The sequence below is a fragment of the Poecile atricapillus genome, chromosome 14 (genome assembly GCF_030490865.1).
Source record: "Poecile atricapillus isolate bPoeAtr1 chromosome 14, bPoeAtr1.hap1, whole genome shotgun sequence".
Classification (NCBI taxonomy): Eukaryota; Metazoa; Chordata; class Aves; order Passeriformes; family Paridae; genus Poecile; species Poecile atricapillus.
In genome coordinates, this window is record NC_081262.1 from 12,898,151 (window position 1) to 12,925,621 (window position 27,471).

At 41.8% G+C, this 27,471-nt stretch overlaps 1 protein-coding gene across 1 annotated transcript in view; it reads right to left on the reverse strand.

Annotated features, from left to right (window-relative positions):
- Positions 1-3,580: 3,580 nt before the first annotated feature.
- The window catches only part of GNA12 (G protein subunit alpha 12), a 41,511-nt gene continuing 17,620 nt past the window's right edge, over positions 3,581-27,471 (reverse strand). The window contains exons 3-4 of the mRNA XM_058850024.1: positions 11,698-11,748; positions 3,581-10,754 (exon numbers count right to left, since the gene is read on the reverse strand). Coding sequence (XP_058706007.1) covers positions 10,185-10,754; positions 11,698-11,748 — 621 coding nt within the window. The 3' untranslated portion in view covers positions 3,581-10,184. The remainder of the gene's footprint in view (positions 10,755-11,697; positions 11,749-27,471) is intronic.

Here is a 27,471-nt window from a genome sequence, read left to right on the forward strand (position 1 = left end):
CATGATTCATACCGGGAGAGAAAGGGAGTTTGGCTGCAGGACTGATGACGGCAATTCCTGGAAACATTTTTCCAGGCTGCAGCAGAGCCGCTGCTGCCGCCCTCTCCTGGCAGCCACAAAGGTGACGGCTTCGCATCCAAGACATTCTTCCCAGCAGCAGAAACTTTCCAAACCCTGCTTGAATTACAAATCTGAGTTCTGCCCCCGAACTCGCTCAGTTGTTGCCTGAACACATTTACTATTTTAAGCAAGAGATTACTCTCTGTTCAGCCTTGTTTGCTCTTCCTTGGTTCCGTACTGAGTTATTAGGCTGAACTTTAGAAACTTTCCAGAAAGAGGCTCAGGATGATGATCCTGCCTAAGGGAACAGAGGCAGCTTTCTGTCATAAATTTCCAAAGACAACAGAGGAGAGGGGTGGCACAGAAGGGCTGTGCATCTCCACAGATGGGAGAATCCTTGAGACACTTGGCTTAGCTTAGAGCTGCTGTGAGAGCAGGAATTTCTGCTGAAGAGCTCTTGTGACTGCAAATGGGTATTTCTGACACCATCACTGCCGGCACCACCACTTTACCTGCTCAGCTTGTCCACAAGTGCTCCAGGTAAGACAAATCAGATGGTAACTCAGAGCTTCACCTGGGCAGCTCAGCAGTGCCCACAGGTAAGAGGCAGCAAGTGGCTGAAAACACTTGGAAGTCCTTTAGCAGCTGGAGGAGAGGGTCCCTGCAATATTCCACTGCAGGGTTTGGTGAAGACATTCCTGTGGAGGGGCTGCTCTTCACACCAGCAAAGGTTTCCAGTGCTGCAGCAGCACGTTTAGCACAGGGTCTGTGAGCAGCACCTGGCCCCAGCCTGCACAGCCCACGCCAGTGAAGGGACTGGAGGCAGCCTGGGTCACACAGGAACTAAAGCACTGGCCACACCTTACACTGAAAATTAAAGTTGTAACCAGAACTAAAGCACAAAGGTTCCTACTCCTCTGTGCATGTACCAGAGTTGCAGGGGGGCAGAAAACAGCTGACACTGGAATAAGTAGTAGGCCAAATTGAAGGTAAGCCCTTAAATAAGATTTCCTGCATTTTAAGCAGCAGGTTCCTGGGGAGATCTTTCTGCTTGGAAAGGTGTGGGAACATAACTTGCAGCTAATAAGCTTCTGAGTAAGCTGTGAAACAGAAATACAGATGAGATAATTAGGAGTCACTTTAGAAGGCCAAGCTGTGGATCAACCATTAGCAAGAAGGAGTAGGGTGCTCTGTATATAAATCCAACATGCAGAAGCCACTGTTAGTTTCCATGTAACAACACCCAAAGCACAACACAGATCCATGTTAGACTGCTCTGGCTCACAGCACCTCCCAAACCACACCATCCTGTGGCTACCTGCAGCACCCTGCACCACCAGAACAGCTCAGACACATCCCTTCTGCTCCAAGCTCAAGGATACTTGTTTTGAAGCAACTTCTAAAGTCTAATCCTGAACATAGTAAAAAACAGTCTCTAAATAGCTTTACGAGCTCATAAAGACAAATATCTTCTCCCAAGAATAAGCAGGCAGAACATTCCACTCCTGCTCTGAAAATGAGGTCTTGCTGCAGGCTGAAGGGAGAGGGGAGACAAAGCAACTGTCCAGAAGAAAAAAACCAAAACAACAAAAAATTCCATGCTAGTTAGAGGTGAACTTGCCTACAACAGCTTGCAAGGGTGGGAGAGGAAAAAGCAGCACCTTCCACAGACATTTCATTAGCATGATCCAGCACTTTGTGATTTAACAGTGGCTGTGACTGCCTCTCTCCCTTAAAAATGGTACTTCTTACTGAAGGCTGCTTCTGCTGTACAAAATTGTGGCTTTAAGGGAAAGCTGCTTTTGGTAAAAATCCCTGAACACTCATCCTAATTAACTCTTCCTGCCTTAACACCACGTAGTTTCCCAAGATGCCAGTCAGTCCTGGGAAGAGTGGCAAGAAATTTGGGATTAGTAGTTGAGTAAACTTCCTCCCAGGTCTGTAAGGATAATGAGATACCAGGCTGGAGCTAGAAACCACAAGGACTTATTTAATTTCTGTCCTCAAAGAGTTCTAACGAATACTTTAATATTACTATAACCACCCCAAACCTTACACCTTGTACACTTGAGCAAAAATACAAGCTATACTTTGCATTTTAGAGCAGCCTCTCCCTGGGGAAACAGACATGTTCTCCTTTTTATCTTCAGTGTTGGATTACTGAAATTGCAGAAGAGATACTCTGGTTCTAACAGGGAGTTGTGCTGCTCCTGGGAAGGCAATTCCAAGCTAATATGTGGAGTTTAGGCTCTCCCTGGGGCACAAGCACTCACTGGCACTGAACAGACAAACCCACCTGCAGAACCAACTGCTGCAGCTCTGCTCTTGCAGAACATCTGCACAGCTGAGTTAGGAAAGGGGCATCTCACAGGAACACCCAGGCCCCAAAAGGGCCCCTCTGCTCCACAGAGCTCACCAAAGAGATCCCCTGGAGCTGCTGCTGAGAGCTTTTCAGGTTATAGTGATCACACCTGGGCACCTCTACTTGAGCATACTGCATGTGCAATTGCTGCTCAGCAGAGATGCTGAACACTGGCAGCACATCTCACCTGAAAGTGCCCAGCAGCTCCAGGCACAGTCAGCCATTCCCAAAGACTTGGTGCAGCTGAAGTGCTGCATTTCCAACTGTTAGTAGAAAGGACCAAAAATGCTCCATGAAGTGTTTCAAGTTGTGCACTGCCAGTGGAATTGACTTGCCACTGATAGTTTATACAAGAAACAATCAAGACTTGCCACAAAAATCTGCCAGATGTGACCTTTTGAAGTGAGGGAATGTGAGGAAAGGTTAATGGCATTCCCAAGGACTGGAGCCTGAGTTCTGGCAGCACAGGTTGTGCTGTGTGACAGGGACACTGAAGACCCTGCAAAGGTTGTGCTGTGTGCCAGGGACACTGGAGACCCTGCAAAGGTTCTGCTGTGTGCCAGGGACACTGGAGACCCTGCAAAGGTTCTGCTGTGTGACAGGGACACTGGAGACCCTGCAAAGGTTCTGCTGTGTGACAGGGACACTGGAGACCGTCCAAAGGTTCCGCTGTGCTCCCCAGACAGGGGCCTGGCCCTGGGAAAGCAGCAGGCACAGTCCCCATGGCTGTTTATTATCAGATCCTACACAGAGCTGAGGAATCTCCAACAGGTGCTCCTATCTCAACAGGCCCAATCATCTTCTCTTCCTGAGCTCAGAATACACAAGCAAAATCCAGCTGTGCCTCCCCTCCCACTTCCAATCAGTGCTAATGCCCCAGCCAGCCCTGGGAATGCCACAGATGAATGAGTTCCAAGTTTCACACAGGTTAATGTGTCACCAGCCTGAGCTCCTGGACACACCAGGAAGAACAATTCAACCAGGACTGGAGGAGTAGGAGATACCAAGAGGTTACAGACTGAGGTGTCATGGCATGACAGCTGCACTTCCATACAGTCCATGCTGCTGTTTGTTCAAAAAGCAACTCTCTCACAGAAAAAAATTTAATAAAGAAAAAATGTCACTTCAGACACTCGCTGAAAGATGAAACCCATAAAGAACAGTATAACAAGTCAAGTTTTAATAGATTTATAAAATTCATATATACAAAACAGTAAACTAAGTCACCAAAGCTATAAAATACACTTTTTACACATCACAATATAATTTTATCTAGTACACAGTTTTCATAAGTTGAAACTATTACAGCAAGTAGCTGCTTCTATCACGGATGCTGTTTTGGTGCTAGAAAGACACTTATGTGAGCAGTCTGGGACTGTGCTTTTACTTTATGCATTTTCCACCTTTTTTTAGTTTGTCACTGTTCTTAAAGTACTTTCCTGTGAATTGTTAAGAAAATTAAGGCTAAACTCAGGGCTTTTTTGCCCAGTGTAGTGAACTGGTTTAAAAAAAGACTGATATTGCATAGTATGTGTGTTAATGCATAGGCACCAGAGAGCAAGTACATTGCAGAATAAAAGATAACATCACTTGGCTTCCTAAGCTATGTGGTCGTGTCACAAATAATCTGGTGTTTTGTCAGTTTGCTTTTGTATATTTTGATTCCACAAACAAAGCAACTCCTCACTATAGAGAGAACACCAGCACTGTTGTTCAGTGGAGTCTCCAGAAATACTTTTTAATGTGTATCATCAATTCAAGCCCATTCCACATTCCAGACAACACAACCTGGAGGAACACTCCCTATCCTACAGAGGGTTAATGGCTTCAATGCAAAAGGGACTCTGAACACACATCTCCAAACCCAAGTCCACCAACCACCTTCCCAAGTCTCGTGAGCTCCCAACAGATCCTTTCTCCTCCACATCCCCCTGCTCCCTTATCTCCTTTGAGCCCAACCACCTGCACAAGAGATCGATGGGAAGTCATAGCAGAGAAGTTGTGCTACTCAAAACCTGCCACTTCCCTCAAAAGATGCTCTCTCAGGTCCTACTTACTAAACAATGTTGCTCTCCATCAGTTGTAGTTTTTATTCAAAGAACGGAAACAGCCTCTTACCTTCTCATGCTCTGGTATCTTGAAGGAAGTTTAAGCAGCTGTCAGGAAGGAGTAGGATGCACTGTCTAGCCAGAGGTCTGCATAATGTATTTTATCAAAATTGAGCTTTAGCACCCAGTGATGAACAGATGAAGAGAGAGATTTACAATGGCAGGGCCAGCCTTGCTGGCCTGCTGCTCTTTATTCACAGCCAATTGCTCTCTGGAGTCACTCAAAGCTTTTGGGTCAGTGCAGATGGCATTTCACTTCAATACAGTCTTCAAGCACCATCAGCTTTTGGGATCTGTTTAGAAACTAGCTCCCCTCTCCTGCTCCCCTCCAACATACTTTGGCTTTTTTTTTTTTACCAGAATGCCCACCTTGGAAGTCAGTGCTGCTCTTTTCTCCCCCCTCTGACTATTTTCACACCAGACAGAAGATATGACCTTCAGTCACAGGCCAAGAGCTGGGCTGGGACAGCTCCCCAAGCTAGGCACAGAACCACCAGCACTGACAATCTAGAACCTCCACACTCCCCACCCGGTAAGAACACAAGCATATCAACACACAGACAAACTTCAACACCGCTTTCCAAATGCCATTAGAAAGATAAAAACGTCAAGGATCGAGCTCAACTGCCCAACCACCAAGATGAGCAAAGAGGCAGCATCACCTGGCTAGCAGAGAGGCAGTTTCAGCTCCACATCTCCTGGCTTTACTCATTTCCATCTATGTAATAAAAGATTAGTGTTAAAACAAAGAAGTGCCCACGTCACAGCACAAAGCAGAGATCACCCCAGCTAATTACAAAACAGGTATTATTAAAAAGCACTAGGTCTTGCCTTACCAATTATTCCTCACTAGGCTAGACAGTCCTCACCTAGAACTGTGTGGAGTCAGCATTAACTCAGGCCAAGTCTGGCCCAGACCACGCCAGTCCTGATCCATAATGGATGCTCCCTAAAAAACTGTTAAAAGCTCATTTACAAAAGCAGGCACAGATGTTTTATAGTTGCTACTGAAACACCCCACCCACCACTTTGTGTTACAGATTACAGAGTATGAGGTAAAGAGTTGGCAGTATTAAACCCCTGACTACACCACGTGATTTTATACTAGAAAGAGAACACAGAGAAGAGGGTACTGCTAAACTTACAGTTCTCATAATGAGATCAGTGTTTGGTTTACATGACAAACTGCACTGTGTGGAGGTGTTGTTGCATATCATATGTCTCTCAAGCTGGTACACATCAAATCATCCATCAATCCAGCAGGTACTCCTGAAAATTTGATGACAGAAGCCAAGCTAAGTCAGGTGTCAAAACTCACTGCTTGAAAATCAGAGGGGCCTTTTAGAGAAATCCTCTAGGTCCATGCACAGAAGGATATTTCCCCCCAGAAATAAAGAAGTACACACATAGAAAAGACTCCAAAACATAAGTTAATATAAGTTAAAACATAGTTAATACAAAGACAGCCATCTAAAGGCAGCAGAGGACCTGTTTTTTACAACACTGTTCTGTGGAAGGCAGCTGTCTGTCACTAAAGAAAGCTGTTGGTTTCTTTAGTGGTACCACATCTGTTCTTTTAACTGTTTTAATTCTACATTTCTCTGCAGAGCACAGTAACCAGGATGGGTGAATTCCCAGAGGGAATGAGGCCATGGGGATGGGGAGGCAACACATGGACACGATGGGACACACTCCAAATGCACCACTTTTCACACCAAATATCACTTTAGCTGTCCTAGGGGAATTATACATTTATCTCCAGTGCCATGTACAAATGAGCTCTTCCTACTCCATTTCTCTATGGTTTATTTGCCATTAGTTTCTCTACTCTGCCTGCAGCTCAGCTTTACCTGCCTCAGAAGGTCTGGGAATGGTCATCTTCAGGAGCTTCATTCTTGTAACATGCCCAGTTCTAGGTTTTACACAGCAGCAATTAAAAAATTAAATATATTATCAAGTTAGTAAGTCAAATAATCTAGGCTGCCAAATTAAAAAAGGTCCATTCTCTGCATGAAACTGAAAACACCTTTGAGTTGTAAAACTGGGTGGCCAGTAATTTCAATTCCATAACCACCATTAGTTAATTTTCAACATTAAGAACTATTTCACTCCTTCCAAGTGACAAGTGCCTATTGAATATGTCACTTCCAGAAAACCACTCTTCCTTTTTAACTCCAGCAAGTCACCCTGCAGTGCATCTAAGGATTGTTCAGAGCCTGACAGCACTGCAATCTGCAGGAGTGCTACTGGCACACTCTATTAGCTTAACACTTGTTTTGAGGACAACAAACACGAAGTAGTGTTGGATAAATGACTCCCATTTAGTTTTTCTACTTCAGCTCCAGAATTACGTAAGTCTCTGCCCCAAGCACAGGCTGCAAGAGTTTCCTCTCTTTGTCCTCAGCAGAGACAACCCCTCTGCAGCACTCTGTCACTGACCCTGGCTGTCAGAGGAGGGACAGCAAAAAGCTGCTTTTTTCCTTAAAAAAAAAAAAAAAAAGTACTCATTCAAGGTCTCCATCTGATGATCATCCTGCCTGTGACCCATTTCCTGACCAGCCAAATGAACAATAAGCCTATAAAACTAACAAAAAAAGATGTTCTCTCCAGCTGTGTTTACCTGCAAAGTTCTCCAGGATGTCACTTCAAATAAAGTTTTCTATTTGTTTCTGGTGAAAGGACTAAGCAACCAACCAGGCCTGTCCCAAGATGTGTGAACAACCTCACCTACTTAAGGTCTGCTTTAATAATTCACTGATTTACCACAACATGATTTTCTGGCTTTATTATACTACTACCTACCTTGAAAAAAAAAAACCCCAAGTCCCCTCAGTTGTGGCAAGAAGAGTTATTTTGCAGAGAAAACTGACACTTTAAAAAGTCCCCCACGTCCTTTTTACTCAGAGGCCAGCTCCTCTGCACACTTGGGAAGTGCTTGACTTTTGCAAGGAGAGTTTCCTGACCTGGGAACTCTCTGGAGAACACACCAGGGGTTCCTGGTGTGATCCATCACTATCCAAACCTGACAGAACTCGGAGCCCACTGAGCCAAACCACTGATTTTCACCTGCAGCCCCACACTCAGGCCTGTTTCATCAATTAAAACAAGAAAGGCAATAATGGGCCCAAGGTGGGGAAACTGGTTCCCTAAAACTGACTTAGTGTGCAAAACTGCCATATCATACAGAAAAAAAAGCAGCTTGAGAGCTCAGTGTGAGATCTCTCATGCTGTTTTCTTTTCCAGGTGCAGATTTTAAGTTACTTAAAATATAAGTTGCATCATTAGCTCTGTTGAGGGTAAATCCGTAAGGTGACTAAGGATACAAAACCATGGATGAGTGTCAAGAGAAAAACAGAACAGGAAATTCCATTCTATGGTTCCCAGGTAAAACTACAGTAGATTCAGACACCAAACTGAGGTAATTCTTGAGAAAAAATACAGTTGAAAGGGAATGTTGAACAAATTTGAGAAAACAAGCATAACATTAACTCATCTGGAAAATTCAGTGAAAGAATAAAGCTCACAGCAAACTAAGAACTAAAATCAAGTCAACCTAGAAGTCAGGTGAGCCCACAACTGCCTCCTCTTTCCCAGTGTCTTGTGTGAAGTGAAAACCACTACCAAGAACTCAGAAAACATCTGAAAGCTTTGAAAGCAGCCTTAGTCTTCAGCCAAACAAATGGGCTCAGAGAAACCAACCTTATGTGATGAGTAAACTTGTTTGCATCACGCCGTGGTGAAATATTATCCTTGTCAAATGTAATAATCTTAAGATTTTTCCCTCACCTGAATATTAGTCACATAACATTCTTCCCCTTCAAGGCTAAAAATTAATAAATATTTAAAAGACAGAGTTGGTCCTGGCAAAATAAGACTTGTTACAAGGATGCTAATTCCTGTTTAAGTTTGCTCAAATTTAAGTTAGATTTTCCCATCTGCAACTTCTCAGTTGCTTCTTACCTCGATTCTGTGCCTGTTACAGGCACTGAAAGAGCCACAGCTTTTCCACTCTGGAGCCTGCACAAAGAAAGCCAGGAGGCTGCTACATCAGGAAACTGCACAAAAATACTGATATGAACATCTGCAAGCTTCAGAGGGGAAGAAAGATTCCAGATTTTATCCAAATTAACATGAAAGGACAACAGAACAGGACTTTTCTTTGACCACATTTCCCATGGGATTACCAGCTGAAGTAAAACTTTGCTTGTTTTGACATGCCATTACAGGCTCAAAGGGGATAAGAACTCCAGGGAATCTGCTGACTTTTTATGGGTACAAAGAGCCCTTCAGGTTTTATTCTTGGATAAAAACTATGACAAAAATTGCACAGTAAACTATGTTTGAGTTACCTAAAGGATAGCACTACAATATCTTAGGTTTGTTCATTACCCCGCTGCAGTAGAAAAGATTCAATGTCTGTACACAGAAAAGGCACCTGGCAGAGATTGAGAGCACAAGGAAACTTGGAGTTTACATCCAAATTACTCACAGCCTCTTGCCATTTTACACCCAAACCACTGCCCAAAAGGGGCGACTCCAAACTCGACTGTGCTCTGAGTTCCACGTGCATCACTATAGGCTAAAGATCCCATTAAGACACGGATTAAAGGCTAATTTTACAGCAAGGTCTTGCTGTCCAAATACATCAGTGCAGCTGGAAAGCTGGGATCTCCAGGGTGTTCAGTCTTCCTACAAGGTCAGCTGTTGGGAACTAATCAAGCAGCTGCTGTGCTACCAAAACCTTTGCTTAGAGTTTAGTCAGCTTCTAAACTTTTGAGTACAGATGAAGCCCTGTCACGAGAGATACTGAACCTTCACAAATGCTGCCCACTGTGGGTGTGAGGACAGTGCTGGCTGGCCATGGAGCACATCTCCCTCGAGCACCCACTGTGCAGGGACATGGCTGGGTGCTCCAGCACAGGCTGCTGCACCAAGGAAATCAGTTTTCCCATGACGTAACACCCTCCACGCATAGTGCAAAATAAACCCTTCTCCATATCAGCGAGGCCTTAAGTCCCCATCCCATTTACTCCAACATGAGTTTCCTTACACAGTTCTAGACTTCTGCCTCAGGAGACTCATGCAAAACCTTTAGACAAGAGCTGTGCATCCACCTCGGAAGGTGGATTCCAGACCTTCGGCAAAGCTGAACACACACAAGACCTGGTTATATTCTTAAGGGTTAAGAATGGAACTTCCATTAACATTCTCCAATACAGCTGCCAATCTCATCATGTTTAGATTAGTTTGATCGATTCAGCACCTCCAAACTACAAAAAAAAAAGGCAGTTTGTACAATCAGTGTCTCTGAAAAATGAGCGCATTCATTTGAAACGTGTCTTCCATCCATGGTTTGTGAGAGATTTCTGTTCTCGAAGAAGGCAGACTGTGGCTGTGTCATGCAGCGTTCCAAACTCGGTACAGAACCTACCACGGCCAGGTTTCAGTAGTGTTTTAGTCCAAATGATTCAGTAGCTAACATCAACATGACTCCTCCGGCCTATAGCTCCTCTGTTTGGACTGGCTAGTGTACAGCATTCCTGAGCCAAGGAATTTGCATGGGTCCTATGCCGCATGCAAGGGCCATAAAGAAAGGATAAAAACTTCAATCGAACCCTCCAGCGAAATTTCAACAGAGCAGGGGCTGCTCTCCTTCACTGCAGCATGATATCCTTGAGGTTCTCCTGCAGGATGGTGTCCTTGACAGCGTGGAACACGAAGCGGATGTTCTCCGTGTCGATGGCCGTGGTGAAGTGGTGGAAGAGGGGCTTGCTGCGGTTCCGCCTCTTCCTGTCGAAGCACTGCACCAGGTAACGCTGCACGTCCTCCAGCCGGTGAGGGTCGCCCTTGAAGTCCGAGAAATACTTCTTAATGCTGACAGTCTTTACCTTCTCCACGAGAAGATCCATCTTGTTGAGGAATAGGATAATGGAAACGTTAAAGAAAAGCTTGTTATTGACTATTGTCTCAAAGATATTCATGGACTCCACCAGTCTGTTTGTGCGCCTGTCTTCCATGAGGACCTGGTCATATTCACTGGAAGAGACCATGAACAAAATTGAAGTTATTCCATCAAAGCACTGGAACCATTTTTGACGCTGAGATCTCTGTCCCCCTACATCCACCATCTTGAAAGGAATTTTTTTAATGATGAAATCATGCTCTACTATCCCCTTCGTGGCTTTTCTGGCCAGCAAAATATCTTGTTTGCTGGGGAAATAGCTCTGCAAAAGAAAGGAAAGAAGTGTCAGAAAAAGTCCTTCAAAAATTCTGGCTAATGCCTGAATACTGAAGGTAAAATCACCAGGAGCTGGTGATTTATCAAATGAAGAATGAATACTCAACTTTAAAACAGTGGCCTGCTGACCCTTTAGCTCAACACTTTGGTAAACAGCTACAGAAGATCCTGAGACATATGAGAGCAAAAATAAAGGACTAATTCACTCCTTCACACTTTCATCCTTCAAGCCTCTTTTTTTCAGGTTTAAGTGCAGTTTTTCATTACGAAATTCTTAGCTACAGTGTTACTGTCACAATAAAGCAGATCAAATCATCACAGAAAGGTTTTTTTTTTTTTTAAATCTAGCTTCTCCACAGTTCATTACTCTTAGAAGGACCATCTTGAAAGCTTTAGTGGAAATTCTTCTTCCAGGTTCCCACTCTATGACCAGCAAGTACAACAACAGAGTCTACCACAAGCTGTGGCCCAATCTATCACTGTAGAAAAATTTGTTCTTCAGAACCTTATCACTGTTACTGTTTAGGAAAATCTGCTCCCTTCTTTCTCCTCCAAGTCTCCTGACAAATGCTTTCATTACAGATTTTGAATCCTACAAGTGGTTTCTATTTTGCTAAGGTTTCATTCTGCTATACTAAGTAGCATCAGCCATCAGAACAACAGGAAAAGCAAATGAGATCCAGAGGCTGCACAGAAGAGCTGGTAAAAGATGTGCACAAATACAATTTCCATTTGTTGTCTGTCAAAAAAGATTAAACAAATGCTAAGCTTCAGTTTCAGAAAGCTGAAGCTTACAGAGAAAGAACACTGAAATTATTTAATGCATTATTATTTAATAAACCAACCAAAAAACCCAACCAAACCCCATTAATCACAGCACACTCAGGTTTTCCTTGTCTCTTGTGGTTCAGAAGGAGAAGGTTTCTTACCAGCTGACCGATCCGATCCAGGTTATCCAGGAAGTATTTCACTGATTCACCCTGTGGGAAAGGAAAGACATGGGAACTGAGCTGCTTTCTAGGACAGCAAATCCCACAGAACCAAAGCCTTCTTCCCAACATGCACTGAGGTCTAACAGGGCAACATCACCAAGTCTGGAAAAATCAAAGTTGAGAAGAGACTTGAACAAATGCTCAGGTGTATATCTAGTAAATCTTTACAATAAAAGGGAAGTGTTATTAAAGTCAGTTCTTTGACTGAAAGAATTTGGCTTTTTTCCCCTTGTAAGATAAGTGCAGTTAACTGACAGTGAGTGGGAGGAAAAAATGAAACACATTTATAAGAACCCAGTGTATTTTATTTAAAATTCATAACAGTGAACAAAAGCATATCCTAGACTGGCTGGCATATCTTTAGAAAAGTGGAAGATTTAAGTACCCCACAATTTATGATGATTTAAGCTAGACTTGCTTGTCACAAACAAACAAAAAAAGGAACATTTTCAAGGACTTGCTCTTCTACAGATAGCTTCCCTTCTGGGCTCAAGACTTTTAATAACAGATTTGCTCATCTTGTACAATGTCCTTTAGTAGTTATATTAAGAAGAAAATGGGAATGTTTACAGGGCAAGTTCATTCTTGTGTGAAAATTTACTCTTGTGTAGGAAGATTTGTTATTTTACCAAACAAAACATTTGTGTGTCCCACTCAAATCAAGGGCCCCTTTGCATTAAGTGGGGACAAGAAGCCCTGCACAACTTTTCAAGAAGTAACAAAACTGTTTCCACACAGATGCAGCCTACCCTGGAATAAAACTCTCCTGCAAGAAGTCCTTACCAAGAAGTAATTCACTAAGTCTTCTTTATTGTTCAGGATGTGTCTCGCATCTGTAGCCATGTCATGAGAATGATAAAATGGACAATCCTGCTGCCTTTTAGTGATTGTAGGCATGAAAACCCATTCTTTATCACAGAGCAGGGCTGTCAGCCATGATCAAATGACAGTAGGTGCCCTCACCGAGTCACCAGATCAGAATGGAACTTTCTCCAAGCACTACCCTGGACTCCAGCTGCAATATAAACTCCAAAACCACACATCCTCCTCTACACCATAGGCCTGAGACAGCAGAACAGAATTACTGCCCCCAGTACAACTCTAAACAGATGAATACAACAGTTCATTGTGAGGAATCAGACTGGAGATCAGAGGATTCAGTGTTGGACAAGTACACGCTCCCAGCATAAGGCACACACAAAAGGAGCTGGAGCTTATTATTTCCTAACATTTAAAACTGGAAGTGTTTTTTCATAAAGGAGAGAGAACACAGGGATTTGCAAAAGACTACGATGTATCAACAAAAGATTTACAATGGATTGCTAGCAGAAAAAAAACCACTTATTTTTTGGGGGGGTGGGGTGGGGGAGAGGGGATGTTTCCAAAGAACAATTGCTCTAAGAGCTTCCTTACAATCATGAATTTTCATAAGGTGAAAGTAATTTCCTGTATTTTTTGGCACTCTGTGGATCAGAAGAGATATCACAGACTGCATGAATAAGAGAAAAGGGCTTCCTGTACAGCATTAGTCATGTTCAGGAGATGGGAGAGCCCAGAAAGAAAAGATCACTGAGGCTACAAAAAACCCCTTCTCTATCTGTTGTGCTCCATCCCACACAGTGCCTTCAGATGTGCAAAAATACTGCAAAGGGGCCATCTCTGACAGAAATTCTTTCAATTTTCTAGCTAGTTGCTTTAAGAGTCTCTGCCTGTCCATCCAGCCTCCCACGCTGGAGCAGGGAACAGCCGTGTGCCTGTGAAATGCAGGGACACACAGGCAGGATCACCTGATTTACACCCTAATTCCCACCCCACACATCCATCACTCTGACATTCTGCACACTGATAGGGAGCTATGAAAATAAACTGATTAATGGAAAAAATACATGTTCATTTCTGCAGTGATTTAGGGAAAACAGACTTCTCTAGATTCTTACCCAGCTCTTATTAATGTTGCAATTAAGCCCTGTAATTTGTATTTGTATAATAATTTTTAAACAGCAATGGCAAAGCACTGGGAGAGCTGGGTAACAGAGTCAGGTGGCTGGGACAGGTGTGAGCACCATATGCATGGTCTGACAGATCTGAAAAAATCTGAATATGCTCTTCTAGCCCAGAATCCAAAGGCATCCAGTACTTAAGTCAAAATATCTGTTTCCAGCCAAAACAACAAATCCTCAACAAGCTCCAGAGGGTTTGAAGTTTAAAAACCCTCAAAACATTAAAGCACACAAACATGAAGGGAGGAGAAACACCCACCAAAAACCTTCCAGAATAATAACCCAGTGCTCACACTCAAACCCTCCTGCTTTAATGATTCCCTGATAAATGATTCCTGTATTAAGTTCTGTGGAAGTGCAAACTCCAAAGGCTTCTGGAATAACCTTATTCTACATCTTAGTCATATTTACAGCAAACTGGGATGTTCTGGGAAGCACATTCAGTTCCTCCAGCCAGCAGCACACGCATGCACTGGGCATTAGCTGACCTGATGAGTAACACGTAGCGTATTAAATGAGGAAAATATGGAAACTCCAGGTTTCACAACTGTTTGCAATTAGTGTTTTTAATTAGAATAATTATGCTAACTGAACATTCCTTTCTATATTCATTTTTCCTAGTCATTCAGACAAAATAGACAGCAATATGAATTAGATCTACAAGTCAAATTTATTGAGTTTTATATCAAGCTGCACTTCAATGGATTTTTGAATTCCACTAATAAATTAATATTTATGCAAAGCTGTCTCATGCTTTGGGTATTAGACACGCATACTAACAAATGCTTATATATATATAAATGCATGCAGATAAAAATATACACACAGTTTCTAAATCAAAGTGGATTTTCCATTCAAAACAAATAATTATCAAAATAAAGTATCAGTTGCCCCTTTCGTGTTGAATTATTTTTTCTCTTCGAGACACTGGCCATAAAGAAGCTGGTTTGGCTTTTTCAGTGCAGATATTTAGTGCTTCTCCAATATCCATTTGGCCATTAAGCTCCATTCAAATCTGGCTTAGCACTTCAAGTGCTTTCCTCCTCCAGATCTTAGCCAGTTATTTCAGGTCCATGACCATGACTTCCTATAAAAGTGTCAGCAAATATTTGCAATTGATTCATCAGATACTAAAAATATCTTTAAGCAGATTGATGACTACAATTTCAGTATTTTAATGGTTCTACTGGAAAAAAAAGGTTATTTTAACATCACAATCTATTTTTAGCTATGCTTGAAAAGTAGAAATGAAAGCTGAAGTTATTTATAATATATGTATATTTATACCCTCTATGTGTATTTATACTACGTGTAACTACCTAAATATAATCACATCATGGTGTGTTCATTCAAAAAACAAACAAAAGTGATCCAGATCAGATCTTTTACAGGCTGATGTTGCAAGAAAAACTGGCAGCTCCAGAAACTTCCTCAGATCAATGACGTTCATAGAAGGCTGTTGAGCTTTTGCATTTCAGATTTAAAAAGACATCTTTCACTGTCCTATCAGTACACTATTTCCTTTAAAAATATTCTTACAATATTCATAAATAATGCTCGTAAAATATGAAAAACTACTTAATTTCAACCAGCATAATACTGAGATAGGAAGACCCGTTCTGTCACAGTCCCACAGAGTCTGCCAGTAAAGCATTTATGCACTGATATTTCTTATTTATTTTATTTTTAACTAGTGTTCTATTAGTACATTTCACATTGTAAAGTCAGAAACCAGTACGCTATCTTTATGGATTTTCATCCTCCTTGGTAATAAATCAAGATGTGTCTCCTGCACCCACACCCCGTGTTTTACAGGACAGCTGTGGGGGAGGGAGCAGTGACCTCTGAGTTAGGAATTTTCTGTAGCTCAGATGGTCCTTTTTTGGTGCCCCAGAGTACAGCAGTGACCATCCGTGTTCCACTCCTTGCTCCCCACACAAGAGTGACCACAAAACTCAGCTGACTCATTCTGTCACTGCTGATCTCTCCTCCCGCCGCAGTCCAGATCCTCTGAGTAACAGTTTTGCCAACTGGGACCAAGAGAAGGAGTAAGAGATGCTGTTCCCATTGTTCAGGAGGATGAGTCACTGCACATCTGGGAACTGGGGGAATCAAGAAACACAAACAGAAGGCCTCCAATGAGCCCACAATGCAGTATCGCTATTGGATTATTAAAAAAAAAAAAAAAAATTGTTATTCTTTTAAACTGGCCTATCTGCAGTATAAAGTTGGGTGAAGCCAGAGAAAATAGCTGTACAATTTGTTTAAAAACTGACTGGTGAAGGAGAAAGGGAGGAAAGTTGAAATGTAAACATATACTCCTGCTTCCTGAAATAGTTCTCTAAAACTCTTTTTATATGCTAGATTATTTTGACCACAGCATTCTCAAGGAGTAAAAGCCATGAAATAAAGAAATTTTTAATCTACATACTTCGTACTACGTGAATGCCATCTTAACATGAGCTCCAAATAAGTCACCATGAAAATAACTGATTGAATTCAATATCCCTGTCCCTTCAGGCTATGTTCAGAGCACATAGGAAATCTCCACACAGAAATATTATAGCTAATCTGGCAACGCTTCCTTTGCCATTGATAGCCTCATTTTGGGCACAGTTCCCAAGCAGTATTTATTGCATGAAAATAAATGCACAGCAATCGTATGCAGACTACTTTAAAATACCCTCAGAAACTCAGTACACATGTTCTGGAAGGCCAGAATTTATCAACCTGTCACTGTAACCCCCAGTTATTCAGAGCAAGCCATGGTCAGATCATAAAGGACAGTGAAACATCCCATTGTCTAGTTCCCTAAAATACTGGCTCATTTCAAACTTTTCCTGCTGAAAAACAGTTCCTCTAAATTCTGCTCTGAACTAAAAGACTTGAAAGGGGACCCTCTGTTCCAAATGGGCTTTTTTCCTTTCTTTGTCCCAAGGCCTTTTGGACATAATATTAATTTAGCCCTTCCTGATCATTCTGTCTCTGGCTGCTAAATTTAGAGTGCACAATTTAAGGTAGACCTGTCAGTCTTAGCTTCTTTCAGATGATGGATTAAACCACAGAGGAAGGAAATGCTGTACTTCAAGGAAGCATCTAATACACATCTAACAGAATTCCCATACTACAGAGGAACACTCAGAGAAACAGATACTGCAAATACCTGCCACAAACTGCAGCTGAATCTGCAAGGAGGGAGAACACTGATCCAGATAAAATGCTAGTGTTGGTCACCCACCCTCTGCTCAGGAGCTGTAAAACATTCAGCAGCAGGGTTGAAAACACAGAGGAAATCCAGGAGACCCTAGAAAGACATTTGGGAATCTCCCAGCTCTGAGATCTTGGATACATAAATGGGATGGACTTAAAGCACTGATACAATTTCATCCAAAGCTGGCCTTTATTTAAGGAACCAGTCCATGAGGGCTGCTTGACACATGTACAGACAAAAAGCCAACTTGCAACCAAAACATTTGCTTGCAAACCCCGAGATCTCCTCTTTTCCAAATTTCCTGGGATGTCAATCACCTCTCGACTGTAAGGGATCTGAATGTCACCACTTCAGATTTTCTATAAAAGCAAGAGAGCCATGGGAAGAGCAAGGTTACAAAATAATCAGGAAACCAGCATTTGAAAATGTTTGGGAGTCAGATCAGCCAAGTTTTTGGGTACTGAAATTAGAACCAAAAAATCACCATCAAGAAGTGATACAGAAAATGCTCTCCTTAGTGGGAGTTATTGGACACAAGTGACACTCTGTCACCACAATACATCCTTTGGGAGTGAGCAGGCTCAGGCTCTGCACCCTGCTTCTGTCCAAGGGCTAAAATCCTCCTGAGGGACAACTACAAACAAACAAACTTCCCCTCCCCAAGCTCACAGGCTCCTTCAAGAGATTACTTCTAAATGTGCACTTCTATTCAGCCTCACTGCTAACAGGGCACGGATTTACTGCAGCCAGAAATGTGTTCTCTCCTCTCTGACAGCTGATGAATTCAGTATTATTTTCCAAGGAGGTGAGCAAGTCTGTGCTTGTTAAGAATTCCCCCAGAGGATGCTGAAGTAACCTAAATTGCCCTGAAATGCTGATGCCCATTGGACACTGCAATTCTGTTCTACAGATATTCTACATCCTGTCTGGGCATCGAAATTTATTGACACAGGACAAACATTAATTTTTCATTCAATCACCAGCTCCAATGCAGAGACCAACCACTTCTCCTTATTTAAGCTGTACAGAATTCCAGCTATCAAATCTCTCCAGTGTTATTTAACTTCCTCCTTAACAACAGACTGAGCTCCTGGCTCCCATCCAGCAGCTCCAGTGCTTATCCAAGTTGCTGCTATCTGGACCCTACAAACATACCAACTACAAAAAAATGTACCATATGGTTCCAAACTTCTAAAAATTACCTCTCCTTTCTCTTGCCTATTCACACATGGTAGGTATCAGATGTTAAGGTCTGAAAATATTTTAAAAATTCATTATTTGTCAGCTCAGTCCAGACAGGCAATGGAAAAATTTGTTTGTACACGTCAGGGTGGGTTTATATTAATTGACTCCTCCTCCATGACATATGGCCTATTTTGCAGCATATGGATAATAATAGGTGATAAATATTTATTTAATTCTCCAGAAAAACTTCAGGGTAATCAGAGCTTCCACATCAGTACTAAGATTTGTGGAATCCTGTGACTGAAATTCCAGCCTTGCAGCTAAGAAACACTCATACAGGAGCAGGGTTCTTGTGCTGAAGGGCAACTCTTAACATGTGTTAGCTTTCTCCAGCAATCAAATACAGCAATTCTCTCTCCCAAGTGCTGCAAGGGAAAACCAAAGTTACATTTTTTCCTGAAATTCTAGGTATTTCTACATCAACAGGATATAGCAGAGATAAATTGCTTTTGGATTAGGTTAACAATTCTGTCCATTTGTCTCAAATATGCACACCAGCAACAGTGCCTCCAGGAAGAAAGGAATTTTCTGTTAATAGACTAAGGCAGGCTCCATCCTACACTAAAAGCTTTAAGAAACCTTAACAAAAATTCCCTGTAATTTTTATTTTACTCATACTTACTGTCTTAATAATTGCTGTTTCTGCTTCACAGATTTGCAGTAGCTGGAAGAAAAACAGGTGCAAACAGCAGAGAAAACAGTACCGGCCACAAACAAAACACAAAGTGTAACACAAACACACTAAATGTTAGCTATAACAAAAATAAATCTAGAAAAATCCTTAACCAGACAGACCTGCACATCAGCCACAGGGATTCAGCACGTCCTACCCTTCACTGACCAGCAGCTAGCAAGAGTCAAGGAGTGGATGCAAAGGGATATAGATTAAATTAATGTGGAATGAAGAATCACAGTTATGTTTAAACAACAAAAATAGTCCAACAACTGCATCCAACATCAGCAGCGAGCCCGGCTCAGTCCTGGCACGAGTGGATGCCAGACCTACTCCCTAAGCATCCCATGGAAGGATTCCTTCCTGTTTCCCTGCCAACTGTCCAAGGGAATTCATTGTCTGCAAGTGCTGCCAGAGCCCTTTCATCTCCCACACCGGAGGTTCTCCAGTGAGTGCACGCCAGGCTCAGCTTCTCATTCCGGGCACAGACAGCTCAGTGTCCCAAAGGCAACTGGAACTCCACTCCTGACACTGCTAGAACAAAGTCCTCAGCTGTAGAAGGAGGGATGGATTCAAGATTCTGGCCCATCACCAGCAAATTGTCCCATTATTCTCACTGGGCAGCTGCCATGGAAAAATGGGCATTTTCAACTAACATGGCAGAATTTAGAAGCAAATGGATGTTTTTACATCCCCTGGAATGATGCACAATCCCGTTATTCCATGACCCCAGGCCCATGCTTTGTTCCCAGCAGGTCAGAATGCAAACCTGAAACTTGCTTTGTTTACAGGAGACATCTGCAGAGCTAGACAGACAGTGACAAAAAAAAGGTACCCTCTGAATTAATCTAGTCAGCAGTACTGACTATCTGATCAAGACTAAATCACAAGTTTACCAGCGAGTTTCCCTTTCAAATCTTATCAGATCAAGGGATGGGAAATAAATATCTTAGATCTTGTGGGCTGAAAAAGCAGCTAACACCAGCCATGAGAGAATGTTGAGCTTGGACTTTTCCATGGCAGGTGGCCAGCTGGAAAGCTCAGCAACTTGGATGCACTTACAAGAGGCATAACCTTGAGCATCTTGCAGAACGATGCTTCCTGCTCCACTTACACACCAAAGATTTGCTGCAGTGTCCTAATGCTCCACTTTCTGGGGAAGTATCAGCTCAGACATGTCATACTGAAATTTGTCTGTTGTTAAATGGTGACTATAAGGATTGCAAAGTGTCATTCATCCCTCATATTTCTTTAAAATTTTGTTCTAAATTAAGATTTTCTCATTTTGTCTGTATGTTTACAACCGAGACATTTTTAGATTGGCAGACTAAAATGATGGTCTAGCAAAACTCAGAAAACTGCTCAGTATCTGAAAGTAAGGTTTTAGGTAAAACTTAGCTAAAATTCTAAGTCTTAGCTGCAATCAGGTGTGCTATTTAACAGTTTGATTCCTATAAAATCAAGTGTGTAGAGAATAGAGTGCAGAAAGAAATTAAATTCCACTTTGTTTACATTACTCTGAAGTTGTGCCCCATGCCCATTACCTCAGTGCTTGGCAGGCTCAACCACAAGGCTTGAAAGTCTGAGGGACTCCTCAAGGCAGCTTCACATCTGATTCTCAAAAATCACTTGCCCCAGAAACAAAAACCTTTTTCAGTAAAAGCTTGGTATTTGTTAATTCTAAAGAGATTAGAATGACCAGCTCTGAAGGTGCAGTTTCTGCCTGTTGTTACCCTGCCTGCCTTCTCAGTCAGTGGAAATTCTCATCCTGCTCTCTGCCCTGAGCAGCTCCTTGCACCTCATGTCCCCCACATACATCAACACTTGTATTTACCCAGTCTGACCTTCACACACACCTGTAAATCCCCCAGATCGAGCTGTCTCATGTCACATGCCAAGAACACTTTATTTCATTAGTTCCCAGCTGTATTTTGGGTTTGTGAGAGGGTTTCACCCAAGCAGTGACTGCCCTCCCCACAACCTCATCTCTCCTGCTCCAGAGCCACTGACAGCCCTGTGTATCAGGTCCAGCAGATGAATGAACCACCAAGGACCTTTGGTGACCTGAAATAAACTTCAGTTTCCATTTACAATCAATTCAAGTTTTCTCTATGACCATATTTATAGGCATTATCTTGCAAGGTTTTTTATCTATTCACATCAAAACACATCAGCTATTCTAAATTTTCTCTCCCTTTCTGATGCCTGTTTTGGCATGATGAGGACGAATTATCCAAATCTGCACTTAAACCTTCATTCTATTGATACTTCAGTATGAAGATTTCATGCAACAGAGACCACTTGTAATTTAATTTCAGAATTTTTCTCTTTCAGGTCTGAAAACAAATCTAAAGATGAAATCTGTGATTAGAAAATAGGTGACAGCTTCTGTCCTTAAGGCCTCAGTTACACATATAAATTCATCAAGCCACAGTGGAAAATGAAGTCAGTTTAACAAACTTTTCCAAGCTGTTGAGCAGACTAGCCTATAAAAAAAAAAAATCCTAATTAAAGCCTCGGTCACATCCTACTGAACTGGAGAGAGGGCAGCAGTCCAGCCACGTGGATGGCCAGCTGAACTCCCTGCAACCAGGAATGCAAGTGCTGGGCTGGAAGAAAGAAGACAGAAAAAGAGGATATAGTAGGTGGCTCTTTTGTCTCCTGCCCACATCTAACACCATTACTGATTCACTACTGAACTCTGACCAGGCTGAAACCACATGGATCAAAGTCTTGAATTCAGAGGTGGAATTAAATGGGAAAGAGTTCCATCAATAAACCAGTGCTTTTTCAGTTTGAGATTCTACTGAGTTTTCCAAAGTAGAATTAAGCGAGTATCAAGGAAAGCAAGTCAAATTAAGAGCTTTGGGGGCAGGGTGGAGAGCAGACCTTCTAAGGACAAACAGCAACAGTTTATTCAGGAGAAAAGCCAAGTGAAGCACAAGTCTGCCACAGTCTGACTGCAGGAATCTGTGTTGTATACAGAGGAGACATTTGAAAGGTGTCAATAAATTACTTCTCAGAGCAACATGTTTTCCACTCTCTCAAACAGAAAATCTTGCATGATGTTTCCAAGAAGTTTTCCTGCCCTCCCCCAAATTCTAAGTCAATAATAGAGCCAAACAGGTTTACTCCTCAGAGTGCTTTAGGTGTAGCTGCAAACTACTGAGGAGGTGGGGACCACGCTGCCTTCTGCCTTTGTGACAAGCTTTTCCAGCAGTACAGCTGAGAAAGGAGAAGTGAAACACTGAGCTAACCTTACCCTTCTCCTTTGGGAAGGGCACTCAACAGCTCTGCTCCCACCACTAGTGTTGGCTTATCAGCTGCTTGGTTTGTGGTGCTTTGGAGCACTGAGATATTTCCTGAAACAGCATCACATTCAGATGTATCTTAAATCATCTGATCTATGAAACCCTCCCCTGCTACACAGCTACCACTGCACATAAAGCCAGAAGTCAAATGCTGTCTCTTCCCTTCCTCTGCTCACCTCCTCCTCCTCCACACTCAATAACTGTGAAACAGAGCCTGGATTTGAACTGTCTGTGAACACTTCAGATACTCCAGTAGCTCTGAGCACAAACACTGAAAAAACTACTCTGAGGTACAGGCATCTCATACTGGCATCAGGAAAGGAACCATTGCTTGGGAGAAGGGTCAGTGAGATAAAGACACTGTCAGCACTCCTTGGCAAGCACCAGGTTAAGGCACTTCGTGCCCACTTGTGATGTCCATTTCTTGTTCCTTCCCCAGCAGCACAGCGTGTCACCCCCTCAGCTGTGCTCAGTCACCCCCAGGCTCCATCTGCCTCTTCTCTAAGAGCAGCTTCCAAAAAACCCACCCAGCACAAGCAAGAGCACAGTGCAAAGCAGAACTGCCCAAACCACCATTTCCTACTGCTCACTGGGATTACTCTGTCCAGAGCTACAGCCCAACGTAAGCTGAAGCCAAGAGTGGTTTGCATTCAATGAAACTCCCCATGTTTTAAAGCAAACCTGCTTGTTTGGGAGACAGCAGGAGCAGGGGAAGAAACAGAAAGTTAAAGACATTACAATCTTTTTGAGAAGTCATTGCAAAAAGGTCAGGATTTGGATAGGTAGCAAGGGTACGTCACCACCTGAGCAAGTTACTGCTGCCTAACCATCCTGCCTGCATTTTCCTTTTCAGCTTTCTTTCAGTTCCCATCTTTTAAAGAATATGGGCTCATTAAACATCATTCACTGTCACTGTGACAAGAACAACTTCAAATATCTAAGTATAAAAACGCAGAAGATATGCCAGTAAGACTTCCTTGTAAAAACAGACTTAGTTTTTAATGTATTGCTTATTTGTTCATCTGTTTGTGTTACTTGTTCTTGATCCTACATAGCTTACAATAAACTAGGATATTCAGGAAAGCCTGAAAGCATTCATTACCCGTTATCCTATTAAATTCAGTGGCCCCTTTGAAAAATCCAAGTCTTAACCTCTTACTGTTTTTTCTCAAGGGAACCTTTTAGAACATTTTCAAAGCCACTGAAAACACCCTCACTCACTGTCCCAATTCTAGGTGAAAAGCACAAGGTTTGGTACCAATAAAAAGCTGAATGAGTACCAAAGGAAAGCTGAATCACTACAAAGAACATATAAATGAGGTACAAAAGGCTGACTTGTAAAACTGGAACTTTCTGAAGTGCACTGTCAGCACTGCTGCTCTGAGCAGAGAGAGCCATGTCAGGGCTTAATGAAACCAGTCACCTCTTGGACAGTGCCTGTTTTTCCCCCCCAATTTCCTGAAATCAACCACAGGGTCAGAAAACTGCTAATACAGCAGCCAGCAAGTAGCAGGAGCTCTCTCTTTTCCTTCACACAGCTAAGCCAGTCCCTGCTGGATCTTCAAGTAGTGCATGTAGTTTTCATACACCAAAACCTTTGAACTCCCATATCATGAGAACACAAATATTAAAGTCTCCTTTTCAATTGTATCTTTGAGACTGAATAGATGAAACCAGTCTGACAAGTGGAGCCTTTCCACTAAAAACAATATTCTTTGCTTTTAGGCAGATGAACATTAACATAAATGTCTCTGCATAATGAAGTATTTTTGTAGCAACTTAAAAGTTGTCCTTGTGCTACCATGGCTTTAACCTATGTAGATGCTCATTACTGAATATGTGAGTTCTCTCCTGCTTCCACCAAATTTCAGAAGGAACTCTTCATTAGACAACCTTTGTCATTCAAAGGGTACACCTTTAAATGTGCCTAACTTTTCAGATTGCTGGAATACATTTTCATTACTGGGAATCTTTAAGGTGATACTAGTCACCAATTTTAAAGTCTCCTGAATGATTGAGGTCCATTAGAAACTTTCTGATTATGAAATTAAACAGCATAATCAAAGCTAATGGCTGCTCACTGGACTGGATTTGTCTCTGCCCAGACCTTTCCTGCACACTAGAAAGGGATAAAGAGATTACTCCAGTGGTTTGTAGCTGCACTTGGGTACTGGCTCAGACAGCCTGAACTGAAAGTTTCCTTCCTTGTTTCTCACAGCATGTGCCAGCATTTCTTGATGGGAATGCAAAGATTAATTACAGCTGTACTTGCTCTGAACAAATCCTCATATTCAATACAGTCCTGCAAGATTTAGAGTAGCACTAATTAGGGCTTAGAACAACAATTCTGCAAAGACAAACATACCGAGTATTTTTTCTAATTATTTTATGCATAATAAAATTAAAGCTTCTTTCCAGAACCAAGGTGGCATTTATTCTCAAGAGCTGGGAGCCAAAAGGACTTTTCCAGCCTAAGAACATTAGATTTAATGTTTCAGTGTTGTTGTTGAGGGTAAGACAGCAAACAATAACCACTTCCATATGCATACCAAGAGGTAAGGGTGAGTAAAAATCCTTTTGGGACACCCAGACATTTTCTAAGGGGCTCAATTACTAAGAGGTAAAGATAAATGTCTGTATTCCATAAAGTACACACAAGGAAAAAGAAATCTTTTGACCAAAAAAATGGCAATCATTAGGCAGTAGGCAAACGCTTGCAATGAATTTTCACCATGGGAGTTGTAAATATTAAGTTGTTTCTCTCATTTATCTTAACCACACCAAAAACACAGTCAAGATGTATTGGCTTCCAAGGGCCAGTAGCAAAAAGCTCCTATGGGAAGTCTTACATAGTACGAGACTTTTTAATCTCCCTTCAAGAATTTGTAAGTTAAAAGTAGGTTCTTACTTACTTACTACCTTTAAAGGTAGTCTGAATTTCATCCTTTTGGTACCCATAGACAGCAGAGCATTAATGAAGTGCATTAATTGTACATCTTACAGACTTTGGAGGTGATTTTGCCCTAAGTTTTTGATCTTTAAATAATGTAAAAATTAAATAATTGTTGAGTGCTGGGAATTCACTATACAGAATACCAGGGCAGCCAGTAGCACAGCTCTTTTTATTCTGATCCATCTCAGCTCCCATATGGTAGGCATATCAATTTCTTGTTATCCATTTATTTATTATGTATGATCTGCTCATTACTTTCCAACTTATCCTCCCAATTCCATGCAGGCTACATTTCACCCAGCTGTTGCACTTTGTCATAACCTAAGGTCAGGAGAAATTCATGGCAAGAATTCTATTTTTCCACAGAGCATTTAGCACTCAATGCTTGGTTGAGGCTTCAGTTAGGTATAGTCACAAACTGCTGTTCTCCAAGACTTTTCCACTTGCACTACTTAAAAAAGTAGTAATTCATGACCTTTCTGGTTCTTCTTATTTCAGTCAAATAGCAGAAAGTATTTAAGAATGGCTAATAACTGTTTTACCCATCACAGCTTTCTTAGGTTGGTTCTACCTCAGAGAACAGTTCTTGTCACTGAGAAAAGATTTTGCAAGAGCAGATTTTGCTAGAATTCAAATTGGTTTGCAGTGATTATGGTTGTGAATCCAGCCTACTTTAAATGCAATCTTCCCACCTCTTGTTCAATGGCACTCAAAGCAAAACTGAGAGTACCAAGTGCAACATTCCTTGCTGTGGGTGACAGCCAACATCTCCAACTCTGCCTCCTGCTCCAGCTCAGTCCTCAGGCTGAATCCCTGAGTGTCGAGACAAACTGGCACAGCCAAACCCCACACTGCTCCAGGAGCTCTCTGGTGGCAGCAGGCCCATTAACATATCTCATTTAAACATTTATTTTTAGAATATTGCAACTATAGGACTAAGAACTGAACTTCTGCAGAAGCAAGTTGACAAACTACAGCCTTAGAGAGTACTCAGCACCCACAGAATTTTGTGTGAAGGTTTTCAGCTGCATTTTGCTTTGCTATCTCTCAATTCTCAGTAAAACCTAAACTATAGCTCACTAACTTACACCTCCTTTAACAAAACACCACTTCTGTTTAAGGGTTCTTACTTGAGACGTTGCTCTGAAAAAAATTTTCCTATTTGGTCATAGAGACAGGATTAAAAGCCAGGGACTCCAGCTGCTAATCCTTCCTGCTGCAAAGCAGCCACCACACTTTGCAGTATTACACTTAAACAAGCAATTAACTTCTCCTGCTGTACAAAGATGAGTCAGACTCCATAACCTTTGGACCATAAACTTTGGAGGTCTTGGGATTGGAAACAGAACTAGAACTAAGAATTTAACTCTGTATCTCTGGTACTTAATTGCCATGACACTGGCTCAAAACCTTGCTCAGATATTTAACTAAGAAACATCTTCATAACTCTCCCTTCCATACAAGTCCAGAGCAAGTCAGTGATCTTTTGGCAAAGTCTGCAAGTCAGTGTTCTTTTGGGTTAATATGACATGTTGTGTCAGAAAAGGCCACTCTTTCAAAATTCTAACAAAAAAAACTAGATTATAATTGACTATTATTGTGTTATATATATATAAAAAGTAGAGCATTATCATTCCTTACGAGTACTAGCTATGATTCAGACAAGCCAATTTACCATCCACAGCTTCACAATTAGCTTCAGAAAGAAATAACATAATATTGTTAGACACAGATGTACTTGACTTTCATCACTAACAGTGTGCAAATACAAAAAATTAAGGCTCAGCAACAGCAAACATGAGTTTCTGCTTTGTAGCTCTACTGTCAATCCCTTGTTTTGTAAAAAAAATTGTGGGATAGAGTGGTATGTCCCATCCAGATCTAGAAAAGAAAACAAAAAACCACGTAACTTCCCAGAAATAATTTAGTTTCACAGGAGTTCTGCAAGCTAGGAAATACCCTTGCAGAGCTCAAAAGTAATTTGGCAGAGTTGTGAGTCCCAATTACATGCATTAAATGGTAACAAGATTTCCCAGGCTGGCACTTTGAACAGTGTGGTTATTGCCTTTGTACATCTCACCAGCACTGGTCAAGCCTCAATGGATTTCACTGATGAAATATGAGAGTTTCACAGCTCTGGGGGGAAAAAAAAACCCATCCTTGCAGAATAGGCAACATTCACAGTCTCTTGTGTAAGCTCATATTCAAACAGTAGTTTGCAAAGAGAAGAGCTCATTTTTGTGTTACAGCCAATTGTATAAGCTGGGCTTGATTTGACACTCGGTATTTCCTCTGGTGCAAAGTGTTTTACAGCAACA